Source organism: Lipotes vexillifer, unplaced genomic scaffold (genome assembly GCF_000442215.2).
Source record: "Lipotes vexillifer unplaced genomic scaffold, Lipotes_vexillifer_v1.1 scaffold814, whole genome shotgun sequence".
NCBI lineage: Eukaryota > Metazoa > Chordata > Mammalia > Artiodactyla > Lipotidae > Lipotes > Lipotes vexillifer.
In genome coordinates, this window is record NW_006784081.1 from 216,546 (window position 1) to 229,314 (window position 12,769).

At 44.6% G+C, this 12,769-nt stretch overlaps 1 protein-coding gene across 1 annotated transcript in view; it reads left to right on the top strand.

Moving 5' to 3' along the window:
* The window catches only part of SNAP47 (synaptosome associated protein 47), a 58,726-nt gene that overhangs the window by 33,120 nt on the left and 12,837 nt on the right, over positions 1–12,769 (top strand). The window contains 2 exon segments of the mRNA XM_007456487.1: positions 1–350; positions 7,753–7,877. The exon segment at positions 1–350 is cut by the window's left edge and continues 8 nt beyond it. Of these exon segments, the coding sequence (XP_007456549.1) occupies positions 1–350; positions 7,753–7,877 (475 nt within the window).

Consider the following 12,769-nt stretch of genomic DNA (forward strand, 5'->3'; position numbering starts at 1 on the left):
TCCTGCTGTTATTTCCCAAAAAACAGAATCTCATGTTAAACCAGGAAGGCTCACCGTCTTTGTTTCTGGGTTGGAAATCCACAACTCAGATTCTTTGCTCATGCACAGATTTGAAAGAGAAGAAGTAGATGACATCAAGGTTCATACACCTTATGAAATTAGCATCCGCCAGCGGTTCATTGGGAAGCCAGATATAGCTTATCGTTTGATATCTGCCAAGATGCCAGAGGTTATCCCCATTTTGGAAATGCAGTTCAGCAAGAAGATCGAGTTTTTAGAAGATGCCTTGATGCTCAGAAGCACTAGAACCTCTCCCCTAGCAGAGAAGGGCTACTCAGTCTGGCATGCAGGTGAGTGATCATCAAAACAATCTGTGCGCAAGACCTCTAAAGTCACAAACTCAACACACCCATGGTGCGTTGCCATGATGCATCACATAGAGCAACTGCCGATTTCAGCTCACTAGTGACTACCTATTTGTTTGTAAATAAAAATAATTTCAGACCGTTTTCCTTAGTACTTGCCACCTGAATCTCAAATCAGTTAGGTTTATCCTGTACTTGAGAGCTGTGCGTTTTCAAATAGGTCAGAAATGGTTTTGGTGATGCTTTCAGAACAAAGGAAAGCTTCAAGTTAGATGTTTTCACCTCTTTCCTCTGTTTGATTTGAGAACCAACACTTTAGGGTCTTAACTAGCATCATCCCCACCTGCTCTGGTGTGTCTCCAGTCCCTTCCCCTGACCCAGCATCACACTCGGTTTTCTTGGCACTTAATTGAGGTATTCCCAGCCCACCTTCCAGATGGGCATTTGGATATCAGAATTTTTGAAAACTACGCAGCATAGTTTTTGTGTGTGTGTTTTTTTTTAGCATCCCAGAAGTATTGTGAAACCCTTGCTTTTCTTGGCATTATGGCTGCAGTATCCTCTTTTAGGTCTCTGTGGGGCATAGAGGGTATAGCTGAGTTTGGCCTGAGGTTCTAGTGTGGGTGGCAGGACATGTGGATATGTCCCCAGGTCCCAGCCTCCTCCCTAGCATAGAATAACTTGGTGGTATCTGACTTCTCAGTTTTGCCATTCTGACTGATGTCAAGTGGTATCTTAAAGGTATTTTTATTTTTTTGATTGATTGTGAGGTGGAGCATCTGACGCCTTTTAGTTGCTTTTTGGTCCCACAGAGTTTGCTCTGTGGGTTGCTTGTTCTGTTTTTTTTTTTTTTCCTACTGGGCTTTTTTTTTTTTCCTCTCTGATTTGCAGGAGTTCATTATTCATTCTAGATATTCATCCCTTGTTGACTTTAGAAGCTACCAATACTTCTCCTAGATTGTCAGCTTCCATTACAGAAATCTTTAATTTTGCTATGGTCAGATTTACCATTTTTCCCCTTAAGTTTATTTTTGAGCCCTGCTTAAGGAATCTCAAAGTCATAAAATATTCTAATACTAGCATTATAGGTGACATTACTTCTATGTTATAGTGATTTTTCTAACAAGTAATAGTCTTTTCTTATTAACTTCGATTGCTAGAGTTTGTTTAAAGTAAGAGATATGGGCTTCCCTGGTGGCACAGTGGTTGAGAGTCCACCTGCCAATGCAGGGGACACGGGTTTGTGCCCCAGTCCGGGAAGATCCCACATGCCGCAGAGCGGCTGGGCCCACGTGTCCAGAGCCTGTGCTCCGCGGCGGGAGAGGCCACAACAGTGAGAGGCCCGTGAACCGCAAAAAAAAAAAAAACCAAAAACAAAAAATAAAGTAAGAGATATGTCTGTTACTATTCCAGTTCCTTTTCTTTTTTCCTCTTAAGTGGTTCATTTCAATTCCAATATGTGATCTGTTTCTCTAACATATGAATATTTTGATGTTATTCTAGATGACTTCAAGTTTCAAAAAGAAATTGCTTGATAATAGATCTGGTCCCATAAGTATCAAAATGTTGGAAATGTTAATGTAAAAACTTAATTTAGAAACTTACTTTCTTAATTTAGAAACTTACATTTCCAGATTTTTCTTTGACCCCTCATTCAAGGCAGGGCTCAGAAGCTGGCCCATAAAAGGGCCAAGAAGGGTACACTGTACCAGTCAACATAAGATCCTGACCAGAAGGGCCCTTCAGGAAAGGCCATTTGCAAGCTCAGCTGGGTAGCCTCTCTGATACCCCAAATCTCTGAGTCCCCCTCACTGCTGTTTTCCTCTGGGAGGAGCCTCAGCAGTGAGAGGAGGGAGGAGGCCCTGGCTGGTGGGACCAGATGCAGAGCACCGTGGGCTGTTGGTTCTGACAGTGCTGTTGGAGAATCCCTCTGTGCCAGGCGTGGTGCCAGGTACCTACAGTCCTGAAAACAATCCTTCTTATGGAGCTCTACCACATTCGTGGGTTTTATGTTAGGCATGGTGGTTTCAGAGAGAGAACACGACATAGAATGTTACAAATGAGATGGCAGATGCGAGCATGTCACGTGTGTCACAGAAAGTCACACCGTACAAGTGAGAAGGGTGCAAGCTTGCTGTGCCTTGCTGTCATGGAGGGTGGGTCCCGAGGAAGATGGGATGGTAAGCTCTGACTCTAAGCATACAGGTGGCAGATGGGCCTAGAGAGGACGGAGTGAGTGCCAGGTTCTCTGCAGCCATAATCAGACTGCAGGAAGCTGAGTGAGTACAAATTCTGCAGGGCCACCCATCAGGAAGGGGAAAATGAACCTCTTGTGCACAAGCTGAGGCTGCTGACCAGAGGCTGAACGTCTTTCTCCTCAAGGAAGCTGCAGATATACTTTTAAGGTTTTTCAGCTGATTGAACCAGGCCCACCAGATTGTCTAGGACAGGCTCCCTTCCCTAAAGTCAACTGACTGAGAGCCTTCACCACGTCTACAAATACCTTCCCAGTAACACCTAGATTTGGGTTGGATTGAATAACTGGGGACTATGGCCTCACCCATCACAGTAACGGATTGTATATGTATGGAATGAGCTGAGCCGCATCCATGGTTACAGATGGGTTTTCATCTCAGTGCTAACTTTAGCCTGTGGGTAGGATCTCTACAGTGTGTCTGAGTCTGAACTGAGCATGAAGTGCCATCCTCCCCTGGTGAAGCCTCCGTGCGTAGGCGAGGCAGGTGTACCTTACAGCTGTGGATTTGGAGAGGTACAGGTGACAAGGAGTTATGTTTGGAGGAGCTGGCATGCTGAGTTCAATAAGCAAGATGGTATCTCATTTGCTTGGAACTTCACAGTAATCCTGCACAAACCCAGCAATGAGTACTTACTTCTCATTGTTACCTCTTTTGTTGTTGCATTTGTTAGCACCTCTGTTTTTACTGTTCTGCACTGGAAACTACAGAAACAGTGGAGGTAGAAACCATGACTTTGACCTCTCAGAAACATATTTCTCTCCTCGATGAGCTATTTTGGTAAATTGTGTGGCCAGAAGGTGGCGGTCTAGTAACAGGGGACCAGTGTCCTAGAAGAACTTTCCAGAGACCTCGGTAGTAATGTATAGAGTAGACAGGTTGAGGGCCTGGACTGGGGGAGGAAGAGGGTCTCCTGGGCTTCAAGGGCTGGAAATGATACAGGTGATACAGGTGATACAGGTGGGCAGATCCCACCTTAAGGAAGAGCAGTTGCAAATTCCTGTTTTTCTGCATAGTATCTTTAAAATAATCTTTTAAATTTTAGAATAGTTTCAGACTTGAGAAAAAATTGTGAGGATAGTACAGAGAGTTCCCATGTCTCCCACACCCAGTTTTCCCTATTCTTGTCATCTTACATTAGTATCGTTCATTGTCACAACTAATGAGCCTGTACTGATACACCTTTATTCACTAAAGTCCATATTTTATTCAGATTTCCTTATGTTTTACTGTTCCAGAATCCCATCCAGGATCCCACATGATATTTCGGCGTTTCATCTCCTTGGACTCTTCTTGACTGTTAACAGTTTCTCAGACTCTCTTTGCTTTGATGATCTTGATGGTCTTCAGGAGTAGTGGTCAGGTTTTTGTAGACTCTCCCCTAGTTGGACTTTGTGTCATGTTGTCTCATGATCCACTGGGGTGATGGGTTTTGGGAGGAAGCCCACAAAGCTCTTATCATATAAGAGCAAGGTCCGTGCATAGCATTTTTAAAGAGTTTTTTGGTACTGATTTTTGTTTTCACTGTTTGTGAACTGTCGCCTTCTGAGAGGGGCATTCTCTGACCACCTAATTTAAGAGGACTAGTTTCCCATTCACTGATCCTATAGAAATCTTGCCTAGCACTTGCCCTCTGGTGCTGGTACCCTCTGGTTTGCTGTTCAACTTCCCACACTGGGATGTGTGCTCCAGAATCAGACACAAGTCTGCCTTTTCTCACCCCATCTCCAGCACCCAGGACAGGCCCAGGTAACCAGAAGGCACGCGCATCTCTGTGTAATGATAAATAAACTTCTGAGGCATTGAAGTCTCTGCATAGGGTCATTAATTTAAGATCATCTTTTGAAATAGTAAAGTTCTGACCCTGGGACACAGCACCATGCTGACCACCAACAGACTCCATGTGGTCACTAGGACACAAGCACTGCACTGACTTCAGACAAGCCCCATGTTATTAGTTTATTAGGACACGGTGACCCCCTGACTATCGACAGACCCCCGGAGAGCTGCTTGGCCCTCACCCACTTGATCCCTTCCAAGGACCCATGAGTCAGTTGAGACTGCTGTCTCTCTCCATTTCAGTTTTCTCTCTGTTACACTTCCTGTTGTATTGAGGACATGGGGCGTTTTGTGTTTTTTCTCTGAAAGGGCTTCCCACCGCAGTTATATAAGCTGCTGGATCCATCCCTGGGTAGAGTAGGCATTTTCCTGTGTCATCAGTGGGGCGTACGGGGCCCAGAGACAGGGAGAAAGGCTGGACAGGCTTGGAGCGGTTTTTCTGCTCCCAGGTCAGGCCCTGGTGGTCTTTGGTCTGAACTTGCAACGAGGTCAGGAGTCTGTCTGATGCACAAAGGAGACTGGCGTCCCAGTGCTGCCCCTGCCAGCTCAGTCCTTACTCAGGGTTTCCCTCGATGCCTCCTTGTTCTTGGAAAGTGGAATCATCTGAAAGGTAGCATGTAGCTTGAACAATTTGTGATTATTTTGTTTAACTGAGATAACTAATGACTTTTGAGACAAAAACCATCTTATACTGAACTAAATTAATTTTTTCAGAAGATATTTCAAAGCATTGAAGTAACTGAGTCAGCAACCCAAGTCTCAACACAGAGTTCGCGGGGGTGGCCGAGTTTTGTATTAGGCAGGATCCTGCTGATCCCACAGCTCGTTGTGAAAAACATCTCTTATTAGTATGTTCCAGGAAGAAAAATCCTCAGTTTTTGTTTTCTGGTTGTTTAAGTAATCCCATTTGTTAAACATTCAAAAATAGTATGTCTCTAACTGTAATATAGCTGTAGGTGTTGAAATGGAAACCAGAGTGACAGTGCAGCAGCACAGTGCTGGGCACAAGTGTGAATTAGACATGGGCCGTGCTCTCAGAGAAGCTAGCTGGGGAGATCCCAGTTTGAAAAGATGCTGAAAAAGATAAATAGCAGTGCAGTACCAAGCAAGTTACTGTCAAAGGTGTGTAAACTGAATGGTACCAGGACAGATGAGGGAAGATTGCAGCTAATGGAAGGGCTGAGTGGAGAACATGTCTCCAAACTTGGGCTAGGGGACATCTGTCTGCATGACATGTGCAGAGCGGGGGCATGGTGGGCAGGAATAGCGTGCTGGGGCCAGGGTGCCGGGGTGGCTGGAACAGGAGTCTGCAGGATCAGGAGCAGACTAGGAAGGAGGAGGGTGTAGGCTGAATGGGGAGTTTGCTTTCACCCATTAGGCCACAGAACCACTGTTAACATAGACAAGTGAAGTGCGCTTTGCCATCATGTTATCACTGATAATGTTTTAACATCAGGTATGTTAGTTGGCCTTTCCTTTAGGCTAATAATATCTAGTAGAACATGTCCTCTGTTGTCTAGTTTAGCTCTGATGGTGTTCTATTGCTGTTTTAGAAAAGTGCTTTTCATTATGTAACATCTTATTGACATTTAGATCATGTAAGACCAACCGACAGTGAGTTGTATGCTATGGAAAGTCCGGTGCTAGTTAATAAGCCCTTAGCATGTTGAAGTAGTGGCACTTTGGAGATTCCAGGACACAGGTTGTAAAATCAATTTGGTTGGTTGCAACCAGCTTTTATATAAAGAATAGAATAGAAAAGCACATCTGAGTACATGGTGTGTACTAAGGTTTTTGTCTTGTGAAACTTTTTCAGACCTCCAAGGTGCTTGTACAGGTGTAGCAGTTCTGTGTAGGAAGCACTTCGCACAGTGGTGCACAGTTAAAGGGCATGAAGACTCTCACAAAGGGCCTCCTTCCCAGTGGAGATGGGCCTGGGGAGGGCTCAGGCCTGCAGTGTGGAACCCTTGGGTCTTGCCTCCATGCAGGTTTTGCTTCGCATCAACTGGTTCCTGAACTCACTCCGTCTGGCCAAGATCCTCTCTAGGATCCGAAGAAACATGCTTTCTTGTCATCATGTCTTCTTTGCTCAGCTAGGTAATCTCAGGGAGTGTTAATTTGTAAGAACTTTTTTGAGAAATAAGAATAAGGGGATGTTTGTGTACCTGTTGGAGGTGGATGGTCTCTCCCTGGGGAGGAGGGGCTTGTGCAGTTGGTATGTCCTGATTCACCACCTGGGTTCCTGCTGTTCAGGCCCAGCAAGAGCTTTACCCCAAGATGGATTTCCTTTCTTAACAATGCATTTATCAGTTGCTTCAGGCTGCTCGGATGAAAGGCAGCTCTGCTGACTGCCACTAGGGTCCTAGGAAGGAAGTGGGGTGTCCTGCTTTTGCCCTCCCATTTTGCTGAAGCAGAGAAATCTGCTCAAAGGAGTTGGTGCTGGAATCCACATTGCTGGTTCTCACCCCAGTATGCTTTCCAGCATCCTAATAAATAAACATGGCTATATTGACACATCTGAGGTGGTCTGTATTATGAAGAAAAGCAGGTGACAGACTCTAAGCTATGCTGTTATCTGGGCCTTACAGTGCCAGGGTTGCAGATGGAGGCAGCTCTTTAAATACAGGATTTTCACTGTTCCTTGCCAAGCTGCTCTTCTGCTTCTTAGCAAGACTACCCAGGCATAGATGTGTGAATGGAAACACCCCTGAGCAATGCCTTGCCACGTGCAGCAGTCTGGCTCACCCCTACCTCAGTACAGCTCCACATTCAACTTTGCTTGACCTGACTAGCCGACCATTTCATGTGCTCTCTAGAACCACAGTGTTTTGTGGGGTAATCAGATGGTAATGCAGTTCCTAGTAGTGTATTTCATGTACATTTCACCGGGGCTCAACAAGTATTATGTTTCATACTCCAATCTATTGTCCTCTCAAAAAGAAAAAAATCACTCCTGGATAAAGCATCTTTCTTCTAAAAGCCAGTCATAGAACTAGATCCCGAGTATTTGCAGTGTTGCACACTCTGATCAGTGTGGGTTAAGGAAGTAGCCCTGGATTGGGGTAGAAGGCAAGGCTCAGGCAGGTCCCACATTCACTCAGCTCAGCAGAGGTTCAGAGAGGTGGACTCACAGCTCCCGCAAACACAGAAGCTCTAAACCAGTAAATGCCTGGGAAAACACTTCGTCAACCCAAAGAGCTCTGACGGTCTTAAACACTTTTTGTAAAGTTCTGAATGCCCTTGCGTTGTTCACACCTTCTAGAAGGTGTCACTCTGTTTACTTTCCATTTCAGCATCTGGGCTTTTGGACCGAGCCATGCACTGTGAGCCCTCCTCAGGGAACCAGGAAGGGAGGCCACTTCAGCTACAGATGAGCGAACCGTTAATTTCCGAGGGGGACAGCCAGGAACTGAGACAGGTAACATGCATTCGTAGTGTCATGTCCTCCCCTGCAGGCAACTCACTTCTCTTTCTTGTCTAAAAACAACTCACCACTGATTTATGCTTGTCTGTCACCTGCACGGAAATGCTGGGACATCCACCTGATTTGCTCAGCTCCCTATAGCTTGAGGAAGGGCAGTGCCCATTCTGAGTCCTTGCGTTTTGTGGCATGCAGACACACATAGCATTCCTGTGTACACACAGTGGTCTTGGCAGCTGCCTATGCCTGTTGTACGTGTGTGTATGTATGTACATGTGGGCCCAGTTGCACATGTAGGCTGTGTATGTGCACAATGTGTGTGTCCAGGTGGGCTCTGTACACGTACATGTATGCATGTGTGGTGTGTGTACAGTGTGCACACGTGTGCAGCACCTGTATGTGTGTGCCATCTGTGTGTGCACTACCTGGGCATGTACAGTTGAGGGCACTTGCTCTCAAGTGCTCAACACAGGTTCTTGGGGAGACTTGCCACTTTTTGTCCAGGAAGTTGAAATTTAAACAATATTTGATAGAAATACTTGCAACTTATCTTCCTGTGTTAATGCTGGACAACACAGTGGCCTTTTTTTTTCCTTTTTTAATAATTATGTAGCAAATACCTAGACGTTATATCATTTCACTCATAAATATTTCAGTATGTAGCTTTAAAAGATAAGAACCGTTTTAAAAAATGAGCACAATACCATACTCTCCTTAAAAAAGTAAAAAGTAAATTCCTTGGTATCATCAGACATCAAGCCAGTGCTCACATTTCCCTAGTTACCTCATTTAGGAAAATGTGTTACATGTTTATTCAGATCAGGATCCTCATGAGGCCCGTGTGTTGCATTTAGTGAAGTGCCTTTAATGCATAGCTTTCTTTCCTCTGTCATCTTTTTCCTTTGAAGTTTATTTGATGAAAAAACTAAATTGTTCCTCTGTCAAGATTTTGCAGCTTGCATCTTCCTGACTTGGTTTCCCCAGCTCGCAGCAGGTGGTGAATTGCCTGCTCCCTGCCCTGGTATTCCTGTAGGTCGGTTTGTAGCTCTAGAGGCTCCATCAGATTCCGGCTCCATTTTGGAGAGACTGTTTCATTGGTAGCAACCCACACTTAACATCGAGGCATACAAGAGACTGTATGTCTTTTAAACCTGTTTTTAAATAATTTTATTCTATGTGTCTACATAGGCATAGACTCCTTTAAGCTCAGCCTTTTCCGTTTTGGGAAAAAAGTGTTCATCTTTTGCTATGGGATATTTTAAATATACATGATTTGTCACATTTTCCTTCTGGTTTAACTTTTAATCACTTTTAGTAACGACACAGAGACATGCCACTTTCTAGCTGCAACTAGCAAATTCTGCAGGTTACTAATCACTTCTTTTGATAGGCTTAGTGACTCCAGAACACTGCAGATCTTGTCTGCCTTGGGGCTTGAGAAACCCTCATACTATAAAGGCAAACTTAACCTGTTCTCATGAAAGTGGATAAGATTGCATATAGGCCTCAGGCTGGTAGGATCTGAGACCCTCCTCTCCCACCCTCCAATGAAGGTGTCTGTGGCTGAGATGAGCTCTTCTATGTCCCACAGTTGTGTTGAGGCTGAAGCAAGAACATGGGTTTTGTAGGACATGGGAAATGTAGGAATTTTATCTGTTAATTCTAGTGGTGGCCATGTAGTTTGAGAGGGCAACAAATTTGCAATTTCAAATAACCAATCTCTACTACCATGTGTATACAATGTGCCCTTCCCCTAAAAGCTGTGATAGAATGAGAGAGATCAGGATGAATGCACCAACAGCTGTGAGTAGAATAAAATTCCTCAGTGACCACTGAGGTCACCATTCTTTCCCATGAAAGTGTGTTTCTTATGTGGTTGGTCCTGACTGTCATCAACAAGTCTTAGTGAGCCCTGTGGCGCCCATGCTGGGAACAGCAGATGCCATGGTCATGAATCAGGATGCTGGCTTGGGGGCAGAGGACACGGTGATCCCTGAGCAGTTAGGCTGGGAAGACCCACCCACAGGAGGGGCAGGGCTTTGTGCTAGTTAGCTGCCTCATTCTCCTTCCCTGCAGGGAGAACCTAATTTCATAAGAGATTGTCCTTTTGAGGTAAAACACATGTTTCATATTTAGAGAAGAATTCTGAGCTGTGTAGCTGAAGCTCAAGCATAGGTAGGAATGAGTTAAATTTCTGGGGAAAATGAAAATGCAAGAAAATCTCCCTCCATTCATCTGAGGTTTCTGTTGCAGATGCTATTAAAGTCATTACGTGGAAATGGGTTTTGGTGACTTAAACTGCAGTTGGGGTGCTAGAGAGAGGATTTGCCATGATTTCCTCAGGGAGCAGCCATGCTTAGTGCAGTGTGCCAGCTCCCTCTGTGCTGGGCCCCTGGAGCGGGCATGTGGGCTGCGGTTAGGCCCCATCTGCTGCGTAGCTGTGGCCGTCCACCATCCGCTGTGGGAGGGCACGTGGTGGAGGAGGCTGGGAGAGGAATCAGAGTCCCTCAGTTGGGTTTGGCAGAGTCCCTCAAATCATTTCCAGTGTCTGATGTGCTAACCTTTCCTGCCTCAGAACTCCTGCTCTTTCGTTACTAAGTCTGTGGCTACCATATATTTGATACAACATTTGGAAGTGATAAAACAAAAAGCAGCATGGCTCTGTCCTGAGGACATTGCAGTTTTACATAAAGTTTCTTCATAACTTCTTAATCTGCACTTCTCTGTCTTGTCCTGCGTTTGGTGTTTTTTCATCCCGCCTCCCTCTTTCACCAAGAAGGAATCAGAATGAAAAGCTGACCCAGGTCTGGTCTCATGGTTTATCAGGCTCTGCAACAGCCCTGGCACTGGGAACAGCAGTGAAGGAAGACTTGCACTGGATGTTCTCATCGTTTCCAATAAAGAGGGATGCACAGAATGTGGATTCATGGCAAGTTTTTAGGTCATAGTTTTGAACTTTCTGTTTGATTATATTCGGCATTTAGTCTGCCTACTGTATGTGGTATCTTTATAAACAATAAATGCAAAACACAAAAATTAAAAACTGAGGTGATTAATTCAGTTCAGTCAGAAAGTTCGTTGACTGGAAAACCTAGCTAGTCAGCTGGCGTGAGAAGAGTTTGTTGAAAAGGCAGCCCTGCGGATGCCCGTGCTGGTGAGATGAGTGAGGCCCAGGGCTTTTGTCTCTGTGTTGCTTAGCAGAGCCAAGTTCCACATGTATCTGCACTGGCAATTCACTGGATCTTTCCTGAAATAATTCTAGGCCGGAAAGGATGCTGTGGTTCTCTACTTGCTGTGAAACTATCTTAAGAAATTAATGTCCTTCTTTTTTTTTTAACAGATATATATATTCATTTTCACGTTCTTTTCCATTATGGTTTATTATAAAATAATCTTATTTTCTTTTTTTAGAAATTATAGAATACATTTCATCCTCAGTAACTCCACCATTCTGGTCTTTTCCCCTGTACTTTGTTCCCATTTATTTAAATTTGTCCCAATTCATCTGTCTCCTCTCCTAGTCAGGAAAAAAAAAAAAAAATCTGTCATTTCTTGCATACCTAATCTATGTAACAGTATTGTGTTTAACGAGTGTTCTTCAGCCTAAACTAAATGTCTGAATCAGTGAATTATTTAGCCGTGGCTTCAGTGAGTTATTTGGAGAAGACAACAGATCTGGGATTCCTTGGATAATTGTCAGGACAAAGTCATGAGATAATGAGCAAGGGGTGATATCCATGATGCTTCTCATCAGTTGTGGCAGCGTACTAGACCGCACTTCAGGAATGCAGATTCCAGAACTGATACTTCTTAGGAAGGAGGGGATGGCTAAACTGGTGGGCCCTCAAAAGTGGAAAGGCAAGGGCAATGCACTCCAGCTATAGGACCACTGAACAGTGCTGGGACGGTGTGCAGACACCTTTGTTGGAGTGGGCTCTGTGGAGGGGTCTGGGGACAGAGAGCTGGACATGTCCACTCACTTATCAGTACCTTGATTTAGTCTGGGTTTTGTCCTGTAAGCAGTTTGGAATCATTGAAGATTTTTAAGCAAGGAGTCATGAGATAATTTCAGATTTTTACCCGTTCTCCTCAGGTTCTCCTATTGTCCTCTGCTGCCTTCTGAATCTTTTTCAGACTGTATCATTTCATTTGTTAATTATGGGGCACAGTTAGATGGTTAGTGTTTTTGTTTGTGGCTTTGATACCAGCCTGGATATTAGCAATGAGCTAGGCCGTTTATTTAAATATGTGTTACTCTAATTGTGAATTATTAATAAATGTTTCTGACATCATATCCTATGTCATTTCTAAATGTTAAACCATAAGAAGAGCCTTGGTAACCAGGAAAGCATACCTAGTAACTTTTGATGTCCACATACAGTGGACATTTCAATAAGAGGTCATATGTCTTAGGATGAGCCCTGGTCTAGGAACCTGGCATCCTGTCGCTGGTCCCAGCCCCTCCCTGTCAGCTCTGTAGTCCTGGGAAGGCTGGTTTTCTTCCCTGTCCTCAGTCTCCAGCTCTGAAAAGGGCACTGACTTGTAGCGTATTCCAGTATCTACCGTCTAATGTAGAATCCACCACAATGAGATGAAAGCTGAGTTACAGAAAAATGTCACGCCTTACTTTTAAATATTCGTTCATGGTTTTCCTGTCTGCTCTGTTGGTTACCTAGGTCACTGGTAACAATGAGCATTACTTTGACAGACACGCGGTGCCCCCGCCGCTAGCCCAGCCCTGCCTGCTGTGGTTTCATGTGCCTCCCACTGCTGCCTTCTGTAATTGGCTGGGACAACCAGCTCTTCTCCACAGCAGCCTTCAGAACTCCCATTATGTTGGATGTGGTCACCATTCTAGCAGAGGCCTATGTTGTCTGTGGCAGTGGTTG